Consider the following 23297-nt stretch of genomic DNA (forward strand, 5'->3'; position numbering starts at 1 on the left):
AGCGGCGAAGCGGCCGAGGACCGTGGATAAAGTTTCAGTTTGACATCCGAAGCCGGTGGGAGTGTGCGGGTTGCTGTCGCCGGCGGCGATGTCGACGGCTACAGCCACCACCCTGGCCTCCTACCCCGTCGCGCGGCCTCGCGGCAGGCGGACGGTGCGGCCGCCCGCGTGCGCGTTCCACCCGGAGGTGGCCCGCGCGGTGGAGTCGCTGCAGGCGGAGTTCCGGGAGGTGGACCGCGCCCTCGCCCTCAACTCCTACCGCGTTTCCGCCGCATTCCGCGCCGCCCGCGTCGCCCCCCACGTAACCCCTCAGACCTCCTCCCCGCTCGTTCTCTATCCCCGTTCCCTTCTGCTCGCTGACGCGCGGGTGCCTGTTTGTGAGCTGCAGCACTTTGGCGGGTCGACGGGGTACGGCCACGACGACGCCGGCGGCAGGGAGGCGCTCGACTCCGTCTTCGCCCACGTCGTCGGCGCCGAGGCCGCCATCGTGCGCCCCCAGGTTTCCCCCATCTATTCCACATTCCGTTGCCGCACTGGACTGAGCTGAGCTCCCAGTGACGAACGCCTCTTCTTGATTTTGCAGTTCTTTTCCGGCACGCACGCCATCGCTTGCGCTCTGTTCGCGCTATTGCGGCCTGGACACGAGGTAATTATCACGGACATGACTGAACCAAAATTCCGGCATTGTTTCTGCTGGACTGAGAGAAGTTGAGAACTGATGACAGACAACTCCTACTGCAGCTCTTGGCGGTCGCCGGGCCTCCCTACGACACCTTGGAGGAGGTCATTGGGATCAGGGGGTCAGACAATGTAGGATCACTCAAAGACTTCGGAATTACCTACCGAGAAGTTCCGGTGAGCTGATTATTCCCCTCAGAGTCCAGTCATCTGCTACTCTGTATTACTGTCTCTGCTACTCTGGTGTGTTACATTGCCCCTTGGATAGGTTGCTGATGTAAATTCAGTTGTAGCTAGCAGCAGATGGTGGCCTCGACTGGGATGCGCTTGCACATGCCGTCAGACCGGAGACAGGGTGCGCGCTCATACAGAGGTCCTGTGGTTACTCATGGCGCAAGAGCCTCGGCATAGATGATATTCGTAGAACCATCGATTTGATCAAGGCAAGATTATATCATGTGTATTTGGGGGGGGGGGGGGGGGGGGGGGGGGGGCAGCGTATTCCACTACTTAACTCATGTATATACTGACATTGTTCATGTTTTGGGTCTCACTTCAGATGCAAAATCCAAACTGCAAGGTCATGGTTGACAACTGCTACGGTGAATTCGTTGAGACATCAGAGCCTCCAATGGTGGTATGTTCACGATGCTCGTCATCATATGAATAACAGAGCAGTCTTGCCTAATTGGGCATTGCTTGACAGGGAGCAGATCTGATTGCCGGTAGCTTGATAAAGAACCCCGGCGGTACCATTGCGCCTTGTGGTGGCTACGTTGCTGGGAAGAAAGATTTGGTTGCCGCAGCTGCAGCTCGCCTATCCGCACCGGGCCTTGGGGTGGAGTTTGGGTCAGCACCTGGCCATGTTATGCGAGCGATGTTTCAGGGCTTGTTTCTTGCTCCGCAAATGGTTGGAGAGGCAGTAAAAGTAGGTTGCTTCTCAGTTCCGCCTCTTCGATCGAGGAAATTATGCATACAATTGCAAGTAACAGTCTTATACTATCCACAGGGTGGTTTGCTAATTGCAGAAGTCATGTCAGCCAAGGGCTATAGAGTTCAACCACTTCCAAGGGCGCCACGCCATGATATTGTGCAGGTTGCTTTTAAGTTTAACTTTGATTAGTCTGAAAAAGCTTTAACATTAATTCACTAGAACATGAGTGTCCACACGAGCAAGATATGACAGTATCCATGCATGATACAACACTACAACTGACTTTTGGATAAAATCAGCATAGGTACTGTGATGTGTCGCAAATTCAGACAGCTGATGTAATGAAAACAGATTGCAGAAAAATAAACATCAATAGAGTAGAGTAAGATAACTGATGAATGATAGTACTCTTCTAAGATTTAAATTTCGTGGAGACCTCAGGCAGCAGAAACCATCTAACTTGGCACAGGTCAATCGGTCCATTTAAATAGTTTTTTTTTCATTTGATCCAAAAAATGGATTGTGTTCCACTATCAAGAGATAAAGGAAGAAAAACAACGAAAAAAGAGTCTCCTGAAATAGTTAGACTGTGCCTGACAGTGTTACCATGGAAATAATAAGATTGTTTGTTTTTCTGATAGGCAGTAGAGCTTGGCAACAGGGAGAGACTCATAGCATTCTGTGAAGTTGTTCAACAAACTTGCCCAGTAGGATCGTTTATTAAGCCAATTGCTGGGGAAACTCCGGGTTATGCTTCAGAGGTGTGTTTGTATACCCTCTATAAATTTATGTTTGTTGTTTCAGTTATTTTTTTAATAACTATATTTGAGGGAAGTTTATTCCATGTATTTACTATTTCGCTGCAGCCGGATTGTAATATCTCGCCAAGCTATATTTTCGCTATCTGCATAGTTTCCTTTTTTACTTTGATACAAAAGTGACTAGTTCACCTGAATCAGGTCATTTTTGCTGATGGGACATTCATGGACGGAAGCACAAGTGAGCTATCATGTGACGGGCCCTTAAGAGATCCATACGCTGTATTCTGTCAAGTCAGTATGAGAATTTGACATCCTTGCAGATCCTGATTATTTGTGCTAATGCACGGCAGACTCTAATTGTCACTAAGATTAAATTTGGGGAGCCTGGGCCAGCAAGTATGCCTTCTACCCCCTTGCACTGATGGCTCTTCTCCTTGAAATTACCGATGCAGGGAGGAACGCATTGGACACAGTGGGCTCTTGTCCTGGGTGAAGTTCTCAAGGTCATATAGCTGTTTCTTACCAGAACTATGTCCCATTTCTTGAATGGAGGTTATATATAGCCATTTTCTTGAATGGAGATCTAGAACTATAATTGACTAGTGAAGTAGTGAGTACTTAATCATCAGGTAATCTTCACATTTGCTTCTCATTGATGCTGCCAGATCTGACACGGTGCTGATTACAAAAGGATTTCCTCACTTAATGCAGGAACTATCATGGTCACCAAATTCTTTTGGTTGAACCTATCGGTGATTTAAGGCAACAGGTTTCAAGGCTGTGAAGAATTCAGCAGGCTGTATTATGCATCAATTGATTGCCAGAGTAAGTTGAAGCCGGAGCATCATTGACATTGGATAGCTCATGCGATCGACTCGGCAGTTGATTAGGATGCCACACCCTAGACTGTAGTGGGTTAGTTAGAAATGCTTTGGAAGTGGTGTACCATGTACTGCCAGTTGTATGAGTTTGCCCATTCATTCATTCTGGAGGATTCATTTGCGTACAGCGGATCTCCATTGCTGAATTGTTAGGGCGACTCTTTTTATGCTTTTATATTTCAAACTTTGTTGCTTGATAGTTTAGATATTGATAGTGCAGAGCGTAAACATGGTGCCGTGTTTATATGGCAGCTATGCCTGAACATCTGCTCTATGAACAAACTTGTGATGTAATTGTTGCTCATAGGGTCCTAGCTAGCTAGGATTCCTCGTGGGGGCTAATAACCTCTTGCCACCACGTCAGCCTTGCCCCGGACACCTTCATGTGTTGTTCTTGCACACAGTCATGGTGGAGGTGTAAATTTCCTGACATGGGTGCCATTACTTGACCCACACTAATGTCCCGATCCACCGCACGTCCCGTTTGCTCAAGTTATGCTACTACAGTAATTTGCTGCCGTATGAGGGTGCGTATCTCTACATTTCTTGCCATAACTTAAGCATGGAGTCACATAATTTACTCCGCGCTTCATTGGATGCTTCCTCTTGGATCTTTTACTGTTTTTATATTGTATATGTATTGGAGCTTTCCAAGGTTTGCAGACATAAAACGACCCACCAAGTCTTCTACTGACCGAAAGCCGGAGCGCCATGGAGATGAAGATGGCCGTCAACGCGGCCAACTGGCTCGTCGGCAAGGTGCTCAGCAAGCTGTCCGACGGGCTGGTGTCCACCTACATGGCCAGCTCCGAGCTCGGCAGCAATTTCCTGAACGCCAAGAACCAGCTGATGTACACACAGGGGCTGCTGTCCGCATCCGTGGGCAGGGACGTGGGCGACGATCCTGGCCTGCGCGGACTTCTGGGGACGCTGAGCAAGAAGGCCGACGAAGCCGGGGACGTGCTTGATGAGCTCCACTACTTCATGATCCAGGTGAGTTGCTATGTAGAGATCGAGGTGCTGAAACAGTAATATAATCCGTGATGTAGAGATCTAGGCGCCGTTGTCTAAAATGCTTCATGATTCACCCACCCAGGACGAGATCGATGGCACCAAGGAGGCTGCTGCGGAGGTGGGCGGCGGCATCAAGGGCCATTCGGTCCATGGACGCCATGTTGCTCGCTGCACCCTCGGCAACTACCTTCCGTGCTTTTCATCTCTGCGCACTCTAGGTGACGAGCCTCCTGCATTTTCTGATGCTGCTGCCACCAGTGAGCTACATAGTGAACATATTAAGTTGCCATTTAACAGAGTAGCCATGTCCAAGAAAATCAAGTCTGTCATAGAGGAGATGAACTCCATATGCCTGCTTGTCTCTGACCTGCTCAAAGTCAAAACTGCAAACCACAGTAGCATTGCATTAAGCAGACATGTCACCATTGAAAGGCCTCCAACTGGTTCCATAGTTCCACAAGATAGAAAACTGTATGGAAGGAATGACATTTTTGAGCAAACTGTAAATGCACTCACCGGTGGCACCTACCATGATAAAACCCTCTCTGTCCTGCCTTTCGTTGGCCCTGGGGGCATCGGAAAGACGACCTTCACACAGCACCTGTATAATGATGAAAGAATCAAGGGGCACTTCCCTGTCAGGGTCTGGGTATGTGTTTCAACTAATTTTGATGTGATTAGGCTCACCAGGGAGATACTTGGCTGCATACCTGGAACTAACACAAGCACAATTGAACCAACAAACTTAGACCAACTTCAGACAGCCATTGCAGAGAGACTGGACTCCAGAAGGTTCTTAATTGTGTTGGATGATATGTGGACTTGCAAGAGTGCGCGTGATTGGGAAAACCTATTGGCCCCATTCACAACAGGAGGAACCAAGGGCAGCATGATTCTTGTTACAACTCGATTGCCATCTGTAGCACAAATGGTCAAAACAACTGATCCAATAGAGTTGCATGGTTTAGAGCCTGATGACTTCTTTGCACTGTTTGAATCATGTATATTTGGTCATAACAAACCCAGGCTTTATGATGATGACTTGGTCAATGTTGCAAGAGATATTGCAAAGAAGCTAAAGGGTTCGCCACTGGCAGCAAATACAGTTGGTCGACTGTTGAAGAAAAACATCTCTTGGGAATATTGGATGGGAATTCTTGAAAAGAATGAATGGCAAAGTGCAAAAAATGATGATGATATTTTGCCATCCCTAGAAATCAGCTATAATTACCTTCATTTCCATCTGCAGAAATGTTTTTTTTATTGTGCCCTCTTCCCAGAAGATTACAAGTTTTATGATTTAGAAAAAATCACTAATTTCTGGATTGCAGTGGGCATTGTAGACTCAAGTTGCCGAAATGATAAGAATTACTTAGACGAACTAGTGGACAATGGTTTTCTCATAAAAAATAGTGATAGGAATGGTGAATACTATGTGATGCATGATTTATTGCATGAACTGTCTCGGAATGTTTCGTCACAAGAGTGTGTGAACATAAGTAGTTTAAGTTTCAGAGTCAACGACATACCACAATCTATTCGGCACTTATCAATCACCGTAGAAGATAAATATGATGAAAGTTTTGGTCGAGAAATATGTAAACTGAGGAGTGTAATAGACATTGGAAATTTGCGTACTTTGATGGTTTTTGGACCACATGATGCAGAAACAGGTGATATTCTGAGAGATGCATTTGAAGGAATAAAGAGTCTTCGAGTTCTATTTATACCTAGTCTCCCAGGCAGTTTGCCAAAAAGCTTTTCAAATCTTATCCACCTCCAATACCTTACAATCATGCCACCTAGTGATGCGGGCCATTGCCTGTATCTACCTAGGACATTACCAAGATTTTACCACTTGAAATTCTTGGACCTCGATGGTTGGTTTGGTTGGGAATGTAATGTAATTTTGCCTAAAAACATTAGCCGCCTCATGAATTTGCGCATATTTATTCTTCCAAAGAATTCCATTCCCGTATTCCTAAGGTCGGAAAGATGAAATGGTTGCAGGAGCTAAGAGAATTTGATGTTAAGAAGGAAAGTGTTGGATTTGAACTGAGCCAGCTGGGGGAACTGACAGAGCTTGGGCAGCTTGGTATATGTAATCTTGAAACCGTGGCATCCAAACAGGAAGCTAATGATGCTAAACTGAAGGATAAAAGAAATCTGAAAGAATTGGAATTAGTTTGGGGTCGAGGGGAACACACTATAGACGGTGATGTTCTTGAGGGTCTTCAACCACCCCCTAATCTTAGCAAGCTTAGCATTATAAATTATGCTTTTGCCACTGGTCCTTGCTGGTTGTGCAGTGACATTAGCATAAAAAGGTTGGAGTCCCTACATCTGGAGGGTATATCTTGGGATACTCTTCCATCTTTTGAGCAGTTACCACATCTCACCAACCTCAAACTGAAGAATATTGCTGGGATGCGTGTGTTTGGGCCTGGATTTGGTGGTCTTACAGAGAGAAGTTTTATGCACCTGAAGACGGTTCATATTGGGAATATGCCAGAACTTGAGGAATGGGTCGGGGGGCCCAATAGCCCTTTGTTTTCAAGGCTTGAAAGCATTCGATGCTTATATTGCCCCCTTCTGTCCTCGTTTTCCTTCTTGGAGTGTTGTACCAACCTTTGTCGACTCCATATTGTTGGTTGCCCAGAGTTATCTCAGTTTGCCCCTCTGCCTCATACTTCTACACTAACAGACTGTTCTGTGAACAAAGGGTTATACACAGGTTTGACGTATAATGGAAAGTGTTTGACTGCTGTTAGGTATGAGGGTGCGTTGGCCTTCCAAAATCTGGATAGAGTAGAGGTTATACAAATTTATAGGTCACCACACGTTTCATTGTCAGTGTCGGACCTCCAAAAGATGAAGTCCCTGAGACAACTAGATGCCAGAAGTTGCAGCAGCATGTTCTCTGCAGAATGGTTCAATCCAGTCGTCCTTGAGGAATTGGCAGCCCATGACAAGTATTTGGAAAAAAATATCTCTGTAGCAGCAGGTCTGATCCCGGAGGTGGCAATGAGCAAATCACTGCATCCAGGTTCATTCCAACTGGAAGAAATGGAGGTGGAGAACATCTCGGCAGTGCTTATTGCTCCCATTTGCAGACGCCTTGCCGCAACCCTTCACACATTAAAGTTCTGTAATGATGACGTGACTGAAACCATCACGGGAGAGCAAGAGCAAGCGCTTAATCTTCTCACCTCCCTCCAAAGTCTACGTTTTACAGGCTGCAAACTGCGGTCACTCCCTCGGCTATATGGCCTTTCTTCTCTCAGGGAATTTTGGATCAGTTACTGTGATGGAATCCAATCACTGCCGCCCAAGGAGGACCTCCCCGCTTCACTGCTGGTACTTGACGTAATGGGCTGCAGCCGTGAGATAAAAGAGCAAGCCAAGAATCTAAAAAAAGCAAAGCCTTGTTTGATTGTTAAGGTGCGTCACTTCATTTTTTTTAAAGCCACTTCATTTTTTGAAACCTAGCTAGCTTCTGAAATCTAGCAAATTGTTGGAAAGGCAGTAAAAATAGGCTGCTTATCAGTTCTTACCTCTCCTAAGAAATTATGCATGCAATTGCAAGTGACAGTCTTATACCATCCACAGGGTATTTGGCCACGGTGAGATTCCAATTTAACCACTTCCGAGGGTTCCACGCCATGATATTGTGCAGGTTGTCTTAAGTTTAACATTAAATTGTCATAAAGACTTTTTTTGGCTATGTTTTGTTATCCTGCATAGTTTCCTTTTTTGCTTTGATACAAGAGTAATTAGTTAGTTTACTTGAAGCAGGTCATTTTTGCTGACGTGATGGGCCCGTAAGAGATCCATATGCTGTCCTCTGTCAGGTCAGTTGCTTGTACGCCTTGAAACTAAAAGAAAGGAAACTCTTGTTTATCTGTTGAGGTAAGTAACACCCACTTTTTGAAACCTACCTACCTTTCTGAAATCTGAAGAAGATTTACTCGTGTCATTGCAGAAGTATGTTCGTTACATTTACACGGCTTCTTTTTTTCGTGGTCACAACTGTTAATTTCATTTGCAGTATTGTTTGCTTTTGTTCTCTCTAATACTAGACAACACCTACTTTTGAAATTGCACATGCCAGTTTGCATGTAGCAGCTGCATGATTTCACCTTTGTAAATCTGGTCAAGTAAAAAGTTCGCTGTCGGGAATACTAAGACTATATTTTCGGCCATCGTATTTTCAGAACTAGAAGACAGGAACCAGGTCGAGGACAGCATGTGCAACTTACTCTGGTATGTTGGATAACCGTCTGAGATCCAGGGCTAGCCAAGCTAGTGAGTCGATTTCTCCCACTCCCAGCTACCCACTACTCTGTCTCTGTGTTACATGGTGCTTTAGATGGGTTGCTGATGTGGGTTTAGTTGTAGCTCGCGGCAGATGGTGGCCTTGACTGGGATGCGCTTGCACATACCGTCAGACTGGAGACTGGATGCGCGCTCAGTCAGAGGTCGTGCAGTTACCTGGGCATAGCTGATACTCGTAGAGCCATCGATTTGATCAAGGCAAGATTATATTCTGAATTTTGGGGAAAGTATATAGCATACCTAGTTAGCGCACATTGCTGACATTTTTCAAGATTTGGTTGCCGCAGCTGCGGCCCGCATATCTGCACCTGACCACAGGGTGGAGTTTGGGTCAGCACCTGACCATGTTATGCGAGCAGTGTTTAAAGGCTTGATTCTTGGCTTCTTGCTCCGCAAATTGTTGGAGAGGCAGTAAAAGTAGGTTGCTTATCAGTTCTTGCCGCTTCTAGTAAATGTCATGTCAGCCAAGGGCTATAGACTTCAACCGCTTCCGAGGGTCCACGGCTCCACGCCATGATATTATTTACTTGAATTATTTTTGCTATGTTTTATTATCTGCATGGTTTCCCTTTTTTTGCTTTGATACGAGTGATTAGTTCATTCACTTGAATTAGGTCAATTTCGCTGACGGGACATTCATGGATGGAAGCACAAGCGCGCAATCATGTGATGGGCCCTTAAGAGTTGAAGACTTGAGAGCCTGGGCCATCAAGTATGCCTTCTACTTCCTCCGTTCCTAAATGTATTATACATCCGTACGTAGTCCATATCGGAATCTCTAAAAAGACTTAATATTTAGGAACGGAGGAAGTACGATGCACTGACGGCTCTTCTCCTTGAAATGCATCAATGCAGGGAGGAACACACAGGAGACAGTGGGCCCTTGTTCTGGGTGAAATTCCGAAGGTCATATAGCCGTTTGTTACCAGAAGACTTCCCATTTCTTGAATGGGTAGGCTCTTCGTGAACTATTGATTAGTGCGTCTGTTGATTGATGGGAATCATCAGGTAATCTTCATAATTTGCTTGTTATTGATGCTGTCAGATCTGACACGGTGCTAGCTAGCTAACCAACTGACACAAGGATTTCCTTAATGCAGGAACCATCATGCTCACAAAATCTTTTGATTGAATGATGAGTTATTTAAAGCAGCAGAGATATTCAAGGTTGTGAAGAGTTCAGCTGATTGATTAGCAGAGTAACTTCAAGTCAGCGCATCATCCATACTGGATAGCTTCTGCCACCGACTTGCCAGTTCAAGAAGAGATAGAGAATTAGAGATGACTGTCACATCACTTCATATTGGGGGATTCTTTTGTGTACAATGAATCCACTTTGCTAAAGTGTTTGGGTGATTCTTTTTTACATTTTTATAAAAAATTCCACTTAAAAATAGTCCAGATCAGTTTGTAGTTTGCTCATAAACACTTATAGGAATTTTTGTTAATTTTTATGAAGATTATTACAATTTCCTGATTTAATATTATTCATGTAGCCAGTCTTCTTGTAACGAATATATTTATGGCCATGAATTAATTGATTTTCCCGGTCAAAAGATAAGCATCTTTGCCGATCTTTTGTCATTGTGGTTACTTTAGCAGCTTTCTCTTAAGAGATTAATGTACCCATCTGTGCATATACAAGTATATAACGCAGAGTGTAAACATGGTGCCGCATGTATGGCAGCTATGGCTCTCCGGTCTACGAGCACACTTCTGATCAAAGATATCTTCATCATGAGAGCAGATGCAAATGCAAGCAACATAGTTACTGCTAAACAAAAGTCAAAGAGAGAGACAAACCTCACACCCCCAAGAGCATGTGCCTCACCTTGAGGCAAGTGAAGCATCCTGCATTCCTAAGCAAGTAAGCAGCTTTTCCTTTCCAGAATCCAAGCAACCAAAAAGAAGGCCAAGTTTCTTCACACTGCGGCCACAGATGTCGTCCCGGTCCACAATAAACAGAGCAATGGCTGGAGATCCTGGGAGGATGCTAGTGAGAGGGTGCACTGCACACAAGATGGAGATGGATGGAGGTAGTAAGTACAGATCAAGAGGCCACACAATGGGCGGCAACAACTACAAGAGGCTTCCCTACCTGCTGCTGCTGCTGCTGGCCATCGGCGCCGCCATGCTGAGCGTCAGCGTGCTGCACAAGATGAGGGAGCGGCGCCTCCTCTCCGTCCTCCTCCAGGAACGCGAGCAGCAGCTCATGTCCCTCCAAGTCCGCCTCGAGGTATGGATACAGTTTCTGGCATGCCCTGCATCACAACTGGTTTGCTACTTCTCTGTGCTTGCATCTCTTTGCACTGCTGCCAGTAGATTATGGTTGCCCCACTTTGGTGATTTATCACCTGAGCTTTGAAGTGCCCTACGCCTCTAACCAGTAAGCTGAGTTTAGTTCTCTTATTCACTGAATGACGTCACATAAATGTAGCCCACGGACCTCGAGCAAAAAATCCTCAGGTGCCAATATTAGCAGTTCCAAATAATAAATATTCCTGGGCAGGCTATGAATATCTTCTTATCTTCAGTGGATGAAAGAGTCCTACATGGGCAATCATGCAGGCTGTAGCTGAAAGATTCTAACCTCGATTTTCAATCAACACCATGGTCACAGATTACAAGTACCAAAAGTAATTCCAGCCTCCATAGGGCATATAGGCTTGGCATGTGGCTTGTGCAAATACTCATAGAACCAATTAACAGAAGTACAGATAGAACACAACTGGATAATGCACTCACAAAAGATCTATAGTCCAACAATGAGCATAATGCCAAATATGGAATCATGCATGCATAGCATTCAATATCGTAAAAGAATTCCATTCCATACGAACACAGAAATCTTGGGCTGGAAATATCATATCGAAATATCACATCAAAATATAAACATATAATATTCACTGAACATATTTTTGATTTACAACCTAAGGATAGCTATTACAATGATATTCTTGTAGCACTACCACATGCAGAGCTTAAATTATCTGCCTATTCCATTAGTGTGCTTTATAGATATATTTTATTTGGTTTGTTCACAAACCTGTTTTTCAAAGTAAATGATATCTCATTAACCAAATATTGCTATTTCATTTGGCCAGAATGAAAAGGAAATCAGTAAAGAGATGAGGAGAAAAGTGGATGAACTGGAAGCTAAAACGTCTATCCTGAGTATTGAGAGGACAGAACTGAAGAACAAAGTCATGAATTCAGAAACAACCACCACCTATCTTACCAACACCCAGAAAGAACTGGAGGCAGCTCTTGTGGAGAAAGAGAGCCATATCAACCAAATGAAAGAGATTGTAGCTGCTTCAGGGCCTGACCAGATGTCCGCTATAAAAGAACTCCTGCAACAAAAGGAAGCTGAGCTTGAAGAGATCAAGACCAAGTTCAGCGGCAGTGCTGTGTTAGCCACAAACAATGAAAATGCAACTACTGATACTGTAGCACCCGAGAATTCTGCAAGCTCTGGTGATACCGTACCTGCTCCAACAGAAGAAGATCATTCCTATAACACCACTGCATCAGAGAGCAACCACCAAGACGAGAGAATTTTAGAGAGCACAAACAACAAAGATGTAAATCCTGATGCTGTGATACCTGAGGAGAAAACAAACTCCAGTGATTCCATGCCTGCTACAGGAGAACTGCATTCTGACGAGGCCACTGCATCCGAGAGCAACCACCAAGATGAGAGAACTGTAGTGGGCACAAACAACGAAGATGCTGTAACTCCTGACACTGTGATAGGTGAGGAAAAAGCAAACTCCGGTGGTTCCACACCTGATCAAGCAGAAGAACTGCAAGCCTACACCACCACCACATCCGAGAGCAACCACCAAGAAAATAGTTCATCAGAAGGTCGATTTGTAAAGTTCACAACTAACTTCGATGATGATGCCTTACAAGAGAAAACAGACGATGCCAATCAAAGTTCAGACGATCCCCCTCCAAAGGGCACACATTCAGAGCAATCTGAACTTCGTCAATCGGCAGACAGTCAAGAAATCAGCAAAGAAGAAGTAGATGGGAGAAAACAATTGGAGGATACCCAAGGCGAAGTCAGCTACCACAGCAGAGAGAGTAAGCTGCTTGAGAAGGAAGACGGCAAAGAAGTTGCTAGAGAACCAGAGAAGGAAATGAACCCTGATGGTGAGATGAAGATCTCAAAAGACAGTCAAGAAATCAGCAAAGAAGAACTCGATGGGAAAAAACAATTGGAGGACCCCCAAGGCGAGGTCAGCTACCACAGCAGAGAGAGTAAACTGCTTGAGAAGGAAGATGGCAATGAAGTTGCTAGAGAAGCAGAGAAGGAAATCAGCCCTGATGGTGAGATGAAGATCTCAAAAGACAGTCAAGAAATCAGCAAAGAAGAACTAGATGGGAAAAAACAATTGGAGGACCCCCAAGGCGACCACAGCACAGAGAGTAAGCTGCTTGAGCAGGAAGATGGAAAAGAAGTTGCTAGCGAACCAGAGAAGAAAATCAACCCTGATGGCGAGATGAAGATCTCAAAAGACAGCTTGACTGAAGCCAACCAAGAGATAATGCAAGTCGTGGAACCTGTTGCCAGCCCCGCAGATGCAAATCTCAGCTTGTCCACAAATAACAGGGAAACAAAAGAAACAAGCAAGAGGCGTAGGAAGAGGAAGTCCAGATCCAAAAGGAGGAAGAGGACAGATGTTGCTGCCAGCAATGTTGATGGAGAAGTCATCAAAGGGAGGTAGATGCCCAGCGAATCCGTAAGGAACTGTTTAGATTTGAAGAAACACTGCAATACAATGATGGAAGGTACAGAAAGGAAAATTTGCAAAAGCATATCACAAGAGGCAAAACCTTGATCACTGGCATATGCTGAATAGCTCTGAAGAGAACAATGGGAAATAATATAGCTACACAGCTTGTATAATTAGTTATCAGTTTGTAGCTGATGGCAGCATAAATAATTATTTATTTCCTGAATACTGAAAATTGATTCTTCGGTGAACCTAGTAGTAAGCCATGTTGCACTTTACTTCCTGTGAACACCTAGCTGCATGGTAGTTTTCACTAGAAAGTTCTTTCAATGATAAATTTCTCTCTGAGGTTACAACATAAGAATATTATGTACAATTATTACTACAAGCACATGTGCTGAAGACATGTTTGCCAAGCATACAAGTACAACAGATATATGAAAACAAATTACCAGAAAACAATTTTCTCACAGCAGGCACAAATCTGCACCCTCTGAATAAGCTTTATTGGCCTCACGCAGAAAAGGTACAAACAAAATTGAACAACTACGAATATAAATTAACTTCTGAATCAGTGAATCTGGAAATGATATAAGATAATTCTTCTTCTGAAGATGTATAAATAACCAGACAAAAAAAGGTTGACCTGTCTGAATATCCAATAAATATGTATCTCAAAACTTGTTGTAGCACCTCAATAATTTAAATCAATTCTACAATTATGCCCTTCCTCCAGTTTCACCAAAAAATCAAAATGGAAAAAATTACATTGGTGGTTGCAAGTTATGAAGCCATGTACTTGATGCTGTTCAAGTAGCAGCCTACTGAATGCCAATCTTAGCTCTTCTGCTATTACCTGTATGGCCGGTCATACCTGTAGTCGATGTACCTTATCGACTACACATGCCAGCATAAACAACTGTCCATGTTTAATCTGAGGGTGTAACTTGTGAACGAAGCCTATCGAATTCACAAGAATGTTCGTGTGTGCCTGTTCAAGCTATGCATTTGAAGCATGTCCATCAAAAGGTCACAAAAAGTTCTAATATTGATACACAATACTCAGCGCATGAAGCACCGTTGAAGCAGAGGGTGTGAATAGTCCACATAGTTGTCCCAGAAGCCCTTGTACTTCTCCATCCCAATTTTCAGCCATGGCTTCAAGTTTCCATTGTAATGCAATACTGCACCTTCCTTAATAGTATCAGGATCGACAGTTGTGTAGCCCAGCCCCAAGACATGCCATTTTGGGTCTAATGCTTCAACCAAGCCATAGAAAGCAAGAAGCCCAGGTGGTAAAGATCCAAGCTTCCACAGGGTATGATCAGCATTGCGCTCCTGCCAATAATGATATATACCTGTGACATTCTTGTTCCTCCATTCAACAAGATCAAGCACATTCATACCAAACGCCCAGCCACAGGCATCAGGATCAAAATGAGCACGAATCAGAGGATGAGAATGATTGAGATACTTATGAAATCTGTGGAACGTCTCCATGCAAGTCTCAACTGCCCCCATAACGTTACCGTTGAGGTTGATTGTAAACAAATCTGATAGGTCCTTCTGAACAACAATGTCATCATCAAGAAACACCACCTTGTGCAGTTCTGGATAAATTTCTGGGATGTAAAACCTCAGGTGGTTGAGCATTGATAAGTACTTTGGATTTCTGAACTTGATTGGTGTTCCGCGATTACCACTTCCAGAGAAGTAGAAATTCTGTGTAGCAGCATCCTGGAGCTGTTTAAGAACAGGAACATACGAAGCATTTAGCCAGGTGAAGTCCTCCACCTTTTGTATCTCCACAATGGCCCCTCTGTAGTCATTCAAGGCAAACCAAGCCCTCATTGGATCATAGTTGACCTCATCGGTCACCAAATGAAAAACAATCTTTTCAGGGTGCTTTGAATTCAGAGTTGTAGAGTTGACGACAACAGAGACAGCAATGATGTTATCCGAGAAAACACAATAGTGATAGAGGCTGTTATCCCTCAGATTGCTCTGCACTGCTGGGCTCCTATCCAAGAACTTCCTCTGAAGCTCGGCACTCTTGAACCATTCCATGGTTAACCGGACACCAAGGCAATAAAGCCCCTTTGGGAGCTCCTCGGCAGCAATCTGGCCATACTTTGTGCTCTTGTCCGCCTCGGCCTTGGACTTCTCCTCCAGGGACAGAATCTGGCCCTTCAGCTTCAAGATGGTGACCGCGCTGTCGTAACGGAACTGCTGAGCCTGATAGAACAGCATGGCCATGTCCCTGATCGCCTTCTCCGCATCCTCCTTGACCACCGTGCCACCGTTGGCAGCGGCACGCGCGAGGATGCTCTGCTCCCGCCGCACCAGCGCACCAAGCTCCGCCACGAACTGCAGGTTGCTGGCTTCTTTCGCGACCGTGATGTAGGTCTTTGCGAGGGAAATCTGGTCCATGAGCTGGCGGGAAAGCGAGTGAGCGCTCAGCATTTCGTCCGTCATGTTGTGCGTGTCCGTGATAACCTCGAGGTAAGATCTCTGCACATGAAAAGTTCAGGACATTCAGACGCTAGTCCAGCATTCATGATTGATGTTCTCTAAACAAACAGTTAGCGTGTAGAGTACTAGTCAAGTAGTACCACTGCAGAACTAGCAAATTCAGCAGTTATAATGACTTAACACCTACTACTAGAATCTGATGGTTCCGAGCCAGAGGAGGCAATATGATTTACGAAATGCGGAACGGCAGATGCGCTGCGGCTTAATCGGTTGTACTATAATTATTATTACCTGGCGGAGGAGAGGGGAGGAGACGGCATCGGCGGATCCGGAGGAGGAGGCGTCGGTGGAGGGCGGGGAGGAGGGGTCGGGGGAGCCGGCGAGGCCGAGGAGGAGGAGGGCGCAGGCGAGGGCGAGGAGGAGCGAGAGCAGGAGGCGGGCCCAGAGCGGGCGCTGCTGCCAGCGGCGCCGGAAGGACGGGCGGCGCTGGTCGAGGAAGGGGCGGCGCCTCGTCGCCGGGTCGAGGAGGCCCGCCGGCCGCACCATCGCCGCGCCGGCTCCTGCAGCGGGGGCGACGCCGGCGGGGAGGGCGCCCGACGGGATCTCGCGAGGATGGGTTCCCTTCTCCTTCCGCGCGGACCTCAGATCTCGCACGGCGCGGCGCGGCGCGGCAGGGAGGCAGCTTCGTTTGCTTGACTGCGGCCGCGACTGCGACTGGTTTGATTCCTTCCCCACCCCTTACCGATCTGTTGGCAGCGGCGGCAGCTGGGAATGGAGTGGGATCCCACGCGGTAAGTTTTGAGTTCACGCTGGCGGAGCACCTTTTCCCGGTTCACCGCGCCGCTCTGTCGACGTAGTAACAACTGCCCCGCGCCGTGGATGGAAGCAAGGTCGGCAAGAGCAATCAGGAGATGTAAAATTTACATCATCAAAAATGCATTTTACACCTTCGTAAAATAGGCAACTTCAACAGACGATGTATATTGGAGATGTAAGAATGCAACTCCAATAGATGATGCAGAGTGGAGGTGTAAAGCCGGCCGAGGTCACATGGCTGCCTTTGCGACATTTCATTGAACATGCTAGATGCAGGGGCTGTGGTCGTGACCACGTCTTCCTCCATGGTTGGCAGCGGCGGAGGTGGAGTAGGGGTTCCTTGACCGGATGCGGACGCCGGCAGTAGCGAATCGATCGACGCGCCCGCGTCCGCCTTCGATTGTTTTGCCACCCGAGATGGGTTCGCGCCGGGTTGCGCCCCGTCGGCCGCTTCACACCTCCACCGCAGGGATTGGTGGCCCACTTCTTCAGTGGCGCGTCGCGACGATGATCGGCCGGGGAGGGGCAAAACCGGGGCGGCGGCGGCATGGAGACGGAGGCGGGATTGGGGACGGTGGTCGCGCTGGCTAAGGTTGCGGCATGGTGGGCGGCTACGGAGGATGAGGCGGTGGGGGCGTCGGAGTCGGCTATGGCCATGGTGGCGGTCGGCGGGCGGCAGGCGGAAAGACAAAATAATGGGGCCTTGAAGATATATAAGTTAGTTAGTTTTGCATCTACATCATCTATGGGGATGCTCTAACCAAAAAGAGCAACTCTTCTACCGGATCCTGCAAAAACCCATCCCATAAAAACAGTATTTGTGGTACCGCACGACATCAGACGGAATAGAACTCGTAAACTCATATTGTAGAAGTTTTTTTTTCTTTTTTCTCTCCACACTCCTTCTCTAAGACGCATATATGGACGAACTCGAACTCCGGTCAGAACAGATTTGACCGTAACGCACGGCTCTGACAACGAAGCTGGTTGCAAGCGGCCCTGACTCCTCCCCCCGACCCCACCGCCGACAAGGGCGCGACTCCCCAATACCACCTTCCCTTCCTCGACCCTGCCACCGACGAGGGTGCAGTGGTACCGGGAGTCCAGACCTGCTCGTCAGGCATGTGCACGATGCACCCCAACCTCGAAACCCCTCTTTCAACGGCTTCAGACTTACCGATTTGTACTACATTCTTGGTAGGTCCGAGCGGGTGTTACGGACAGAGATATGGCAGAGAGGGCGGGTCGCCGAGACATGCTCGGGATACAGTCGTCAAGACCAAGAACAGCAAGAAGAAAAGGTCACCGAGACAGGCGCGGAACATGGAGGAGGTCACCAAAAAATGGGAAGGAGGAGGTGTCGCGGGGACAGGACAGTGAAGAGGACGCCCTTTCGCTCAATCTCTTCATAACCATCCTTAGACCTCAACGCCAATGAGGTGGTCCACACCAGCCCTTCAGGTATGTACACAGTGCAGCTGACCTAAGAACACTTCTGCAGCGGCTTTTGAATTTTACGTAACCGACATTCTTGTTAGATTGAGGCGTTTGGTACAGCTAAAGGCAGTGCCAACCATTTTTGGAACTGAGCCGATGTAAACTATATTTTTTATACCAAACATTTATACATATTTTAAACTAATTATAGCATATTAGAATTTTAATTGGCATATTTTTCAATTAATTGACATTATATTTAGCCGTATAACAATGTTTGCTTCTAAATAATAGTTACATTTTGCTAAAGCACATCTAGATGTGCCATAAGTATTGCACATTTAAGTTCTATACCATTGATTTTACGTGAAAATTCATGCAAGAATTTTCATTAGTTTTTTTTCTCTTTTTTTAGTTTAATTGAGTATTCCTGGTTATACAATTGTAATATATATATAAATGGAAAATTTTCTTGTGCGAAGTTTAAATTGTATGATGTAACAAAAAAAATCGTTTTCTAGTTCAAAAAAAATATTTGAATTGTTTTTCAAATATTGCATAAAGTATAGAGTGTATAGGCAAGTGTTCGTATATCTTTTAATATTAATGAATATCATGGTACATATTTTTTAAATCGCATACACTACAAAAATCTTTACAGTGTTTCTAGTATATGTTAGGTAATCGTATTTGTGTGAACCAACATGTGGTTGGATGGTTATGTGGACAATGGTATCCCCGGCCCACCAGGGTTCAAGTCCTAATATGTCGGCTCAGTCTCTCGAAGGTGCTCATACGGGTAGGTGTGCGTGTTGTTCATAGGAATAAGTGTATGCGCGTATATATGAGCGTCTGCGTCTGTACTGTGTTAAAAAAGGTAATCATATTCATAGAAATTTTTAGGTACAAATACGACATGCAAGTTGGGTTTAGTAATAGGTTGGCAACATGTGCATGCATTTATACTTGTTTTAAACTGGCACCATTATATTATAATAATAGAAGAACATAAAAAATTATTAATTGTGCTTTGGCATATGATTCAGTTATCTGACATGCTAATCTAGATTCACTTAGTTTGATTTGGTACATCTGATATCTTCTACCCGGTTTTTCAAATGAAAATTTGTGCATTCATTTAAATACAGAAATCTAGTTATCCTGAATTTCACCTTTTCTGGCATGGGAGATCAGCCAAGGTTGGGAGGTCAAATGAAACTTTACACTCATATATACTTCAGGCTTAGAGTCCCGGAGCGCATGAGATATGTTTGAGTTTCGGATAACATTAACAAAAGAAACATGGTAGATGATTCACATTCATTTGATCCAAAAAAGAATTACTCACTAGTAGAAAATATGCCTTTAGTCCCGGTTCGCAAAGGCCATTAATCCCGGCTGTGCAACCGGGACTAAATATGCGCGACTAAAGGCCCCCCCCCTAGTCGCGCCTCTTACGAACCGCGACTAAAGGCCCGTCCACGTGGGCGCCAGGAGTCCGTCGGGGCGGAGGACCTTTAGTCCCGGTTCTCGTGGCTAACCGGGACTAAAGGCCTCCTCCGCAGGTTTAGGGTTTTAGCCCCCTAAACCTGGTTTCTTTTTAATTTGTAGTGTTTTATTTCTTTTATATTTTATTTTGTGTTTTATTTTAATTTTGATGAAGTTTCAGTACACATATTCTACGCTACTATATACATGCATATGAAATTTCAAACAAGAAGAATTCAAGAGGAATATATAATATATATTCAATCTCGGGTGACCATATACAACTTCGAACAAGTTTCCATACACAATTAGGATGGATGACCATATACAACTTCGAACAACTTTCAATCTCGGGTATGCATATAAATTTCTTCGTCCTCGGTATAGTGTTCTCCTTTAGGATTGATGACTTCCCTCATGAAAAATCCTGCTAATTCATCTTGAATTGGTCGGAAGCAAGCTTCTGGACTAAGCCTCCTCCGCAAGTTATCCGTCGCCTTCCGCACGCTATCCGATGCCTTCCGCTCAGAGGTGTGTCTCCGGATGTTCTCACAAACATAGTATCCACATAGATTGGTCCCCGGTGGCTGCTTATCCACATTAACTAACCTTCTAAAATCTAGCTCATGTTTGAATTCACCGACAATTTCTTCTGAGAACCGTCTCCAAACCCTACAGGGCAAAGAAAATTAAATGAACAAGGGAGTTATTAGTTACTTGATATTAGGAAATGAACGAAAGAGACCGATCGATATAGAGCTCAAATGATTGAAAATAATTACTTTTGCAGCATTTTTCTCATGTCGGCCCAACACTTTGAATCCGAATCCATAGAGTCCATGATTAGAACTCTGGAGGTGTGAAGTTCAATATTTAGCAGAATCCAGTGGAACCTGCGGACACGTTACATGCACAGTCATGCATAACTCATCGATTAGACATACCATGCATGGAGTAAACAAAAGAGAATGGGCACAAGAGAGAAACACTCACCCAAAATGGTAAGGAAATAGAATATGACTTTTGAGTTGATGCTTTCTAAGAAACTTGTACAAGTCTTTCTCCACGTCTTCGGGGTGATTTTGTAACACATGTCCATTAACGATATGTGGGTCAATGAACCCAACATCATGGATGTTTCTTATTTTGCATTCCCAAATCTTCAATCTGCATAATAGCGTACGCAACAATATAGTTAGGACAATATATATATATATATAGTGCAGGCAATGAAGAACGAGATGAGGTAGAAATAAATCACTTACAGAACGTAGCAACTCAGGATAGATTTATCGAGCTCGCGCAGATTGAATAGCTGGAACAATTCACTCATATGAACTTGTACAGAGTACCGTTTGGTGTGATGCTCCTCTGTAACATCCGCATAAACATATTCTTTGTCGGCCCATGTTATGAAATGCTTGTACCAACGTAGCAGATTTCGCATTTGTGGTGGTAGACTCTTTTCCCGCACAGGCTCGACGAGAGGCCCATTCCGCACATATTGTAATGCTATCTCACATACTGACGCATCCTCAAGGCCTAACGAGGCACGAAGAGTCAAACCCATCTCGGACGCTTGTTTCATGGCACTCGCTACAGTCAATCCAAGTGCTGCCGCAACTGCTATGATCTCGGGGTCCTCTTCCGGACCGGCTTTCACTATGAGCGGGGGGATCGATTGTTTATTCTGCATCCCGAGCTGGTCAACTTGTTTCCCGCTTTTTTTACTTTCTTCTTTCTCCTCCTTCAATATTTTTGCTTGCCTACGAAGTTCATGTCCATAGTCGTCAGGCATATTCAGCTCGGCTTGGGACGATGTCGTCAAAAAATCCTTAGCCCACTTCTTTTGCTTCTCAGTGAATACTTGCTTGGGCTCAGGCTCTTTTATCGCCTTCGTATCCGCCTTCCATTTCTCATAATGAGCAGACGCGGCCAATTTGGTTTCAGCTTCACTAAGTTCCCAAGGCCTTGGGAGGAGAGGCTTCAGTGATGGCTCCGGTACCCTTGTGGTCTTAGGTACATAAGGGTCCGGGTTAATAGTCCAGGAGCGGGTTTCCTTGCTGTCCGCCTGCTTCTGCTTCTTCGCCGGAGGAGGATTGGGGGGCGTCGTACCTGCCGGAGGAGGATTGGGGGGCGGCGGCTTCTTACCCGCCGGAGGTTGTGGATCAGGGGACGGCGTCGAATGGCGTGAAGGAGGTGTAGGTGAACCACCACGACCACCACCACCGCCACCACCACCACCACCACCACCACCATCGGAGGGGGGTGGACTTGTTAGCCTTGGCGCCTCGCCTGGAAACACTATGTACTTCTTTTTCCATAGAATGATCTGGCGCTTGACATCTCCAAGTCTTCTCTCCCCTTCGGGTGTAGCTTTGTCAATCTCCAGGTCCTTAAAATCTTGGACTATGTCTTCCACCGTGACACGAGCATAGCCATATGCAATGGGGTTGTTGTGGTGGAGTGCTCCAGGTGTACAGGGTAAAGCACTGCCGGTAGCTACCTTCGTGGAAACGTTCCCCACGGGATAATGCAGATCACATTCTTTCATCTCCTTTACATCATCCACGGGGTAGTGATGCTCCGGTGCACGAATCTCGATCGTCGGTGCATTAGCACCAGGCGGGGCATCCGTGGAAGCCACGCTGCTTCTCCGCTGCTGGCTTCCGCGATCCGCTTCATGATCTTCATGCGGCCCTGCAGCCGATTTTTCTTTTACTAGTTCATGCACGGTATGCTTCAACTCATGGAGTTCCGATGCAAACTTCGCCAAAAGATCTGCATCCCGGTCCGTCTTTCTCTTACGGCTTCTGTAACAGTACGGGTCATTGTCCTGGGAAAACCCTACTTTCCACGGAATTCTGCCTTTGCCTCGTACACGTCCTCCGTGTTCATCATTCCCGAGGGCTGTTGTCAGTGCGTCTTTCTCTCTGTTGAACTTGATCAAGCCCTCTTGAGCTTGGGTCATTGCGTCAATAAGGGCTTGGGTGGGAGCAAACTTTTTCTTCCGGTGAACACACACCCCTGTCTCCGGGTCTAGCGATCCCCCATGCCCGTACCACCAGCTTTTGGCCCTTGGGTCCCATCCCTCTGTACCTAGAGGGATTCCTCGCACCCTCAGGTCCTCCTCCATCTTCTGCCACTTAGGCTCCGAAAGGCGGTATCCTCCTGGCCCCATAATATGATGGAACTTTTTCTTACTCGCATTATCCTTATTTTTTTCGATATTTCCTTGAAATGCTCCGATTTCTTTTGCCTCACAAATTCTGGCCAATCATCTTTCAGTTTCTCATGTTGTCCATTGAAATCCGGAGTCTTGCCCTTGTTGACATAGTCACGGGTTAAATTTTTCTTGAAGTTCCGGAATGCTTCGGCCATCTTCTGAAGAGCGAACTCTTTAACTAGCCTCCTCCTCTCACGTCCACCCGAAACCTCGTTACCGAATTCATCGACTTTGTTGTATTCCGGAGGTAGAATGAAATGTTCCATAAGCTTTCTCCAGCAATCCTTTTTCGTTCTCTTGTCGACAAAACTGAAACCAAGACGTGCCTTCTTTGGCTCCTTCCATTCCTGGACGGTGATCGGGACGTTGTCTCTAACAACGACTCCGCATTGGTTGATAAACTTTGAGGTGTGCTGTAGGGGCTTGCCGGTTTCACTGACAAAATCAATGGTATATGTTTCTCCTGTTTTCATCGCCTTGGATTTGCCACGCTTTGTCGTACTCGATCCGGCC

At 45.8% G+C, this 23297-nt stretch overlaps 4 protein-coding genes and 1 long non-coding RNA gene across 7 annotated transcripts; 3 read left to right on the top strand and 2 right to left on the bottom strand.

Annotated features, from left to right (window-relative positions):
• On the top strand, nt 1-8108 carry LOC109753483 (uncharacterized). 3 transcript variants are annotated; one of them, XM_040400017.3, is made up of 12 exons: nt 2-301; nt 389-499; nt 584-646; nt 742-855; nt 972-1121; nt 1238-1315; nt 1385-1606; nt 1688-1774; nt 2254-2373; nt 2572-2664; nt 2826-2876; nt 3085-3548. In XM_040400017.3, the coding sequence occupies exons 1-12, from the start codon at nt 89-91 to the stop codon at nt 3115-3117; spliced, it is 1335 nt and encodes a 444-aa protein (XP_040255951.1). In that variant the 5' UTR covers nt 2-88; the 3' UTR covers nt 3118-3548. The 3 variants fall into 3 exon arrangements, 2 of the variants coding, with proteins under 2 accessions (XP_045089343.1, XP_040255951.1); XR_012203540.1 differs by having other exon boundaries at nt 5-301; nt 2826-3002; XM_045233408.1 differs by lacking the exons at nt 2572-2664; nt 2826-2876; nt 3085-3548 and adding an exon at nt 8064-8108 and having other exon boundaries at nt 1-301.
• Nucleotides 3965-7938, top strand: LOC109753487 (putative disease resistance protein RGA1). The gene has a single exon (XM_045233407.2). It carries the CDS (start codon nt 4327-4329, stop codon nt 6265-6267), a length of 1941 nt encoding a protein of 646 aa, XP_045089342.1. The 5' UTR covers nt 3965-4326; the 3' UTR covers nt 6268-7938.
• Nucleotides 8109-9706: 1598 nt separating the features above from the next.
• LOC141041825 (uncharacterized) lies at nt 9707-12136 on the bottom strand. The gene is made up of 3 exons (XR_012203541.1): nt 12093-12136; nt 10702-11972; nt 9707-10612 (listed from the first exon to the last, which is right to left on the bottom strand). It is a non-coding gene; the product is annotated as an uncharacterized lncRNA (long non-coding RNA).
• On the top strand, nt 10619-15287 carry LOC109753481 (uncharacterized). The gene is made up of 2 exons (XM_020312377.4): nt 10619-10839; nt 11708-15287. Exons 1-2 carry the CDS (start codon nt 10624-10626, stop codon nt 13334-13336), a joined length of 1845 nt encoding a protein of 614 aa, XP_020167966.2. The 5' UTR covers nt 10619-10623; the 3' UTR covers nt 13337-15287.
• Nucleotides 13969-16605, bottom strand: LOC109753482 (probable galacturonosyltransferase 10). Its single transcript, XM_020312378.4, has 2 exons — nt 16109-16605; nt 13969-15856 (listed from the first exon to the last, which is right to left on the bottom strand). The coding sequence occupies exons 1-2, from the start codon at nt 16361-16363 to the stop codon at nt 14408-14410; spliced, it is 1704 nt and encodes a 567-aa protein (XP_020167967.1). The 5' UTR covers nt 16364-16605; the 3' UTR covers nt 13969-14407.
• Between the last annotated feature and the right edge of the window lie 6692 nt (nt 16606-23297).

This window comes from Aegilops tauschii, chromosome 2 (assembly GCF_002575655.3).
Source record: "Aegilops tauschii subsp. strangulata cultivar AL8/78 chromosome 2, Aet v6.0, whole genome shotgun sequence".
Classification (NCBI taxonomy): Eukaryota; Viridiplantae; Streptophyta; class Magnoliopsida; order Poales; family Poaceae; genus Aegilops; species Aegilops tauschii.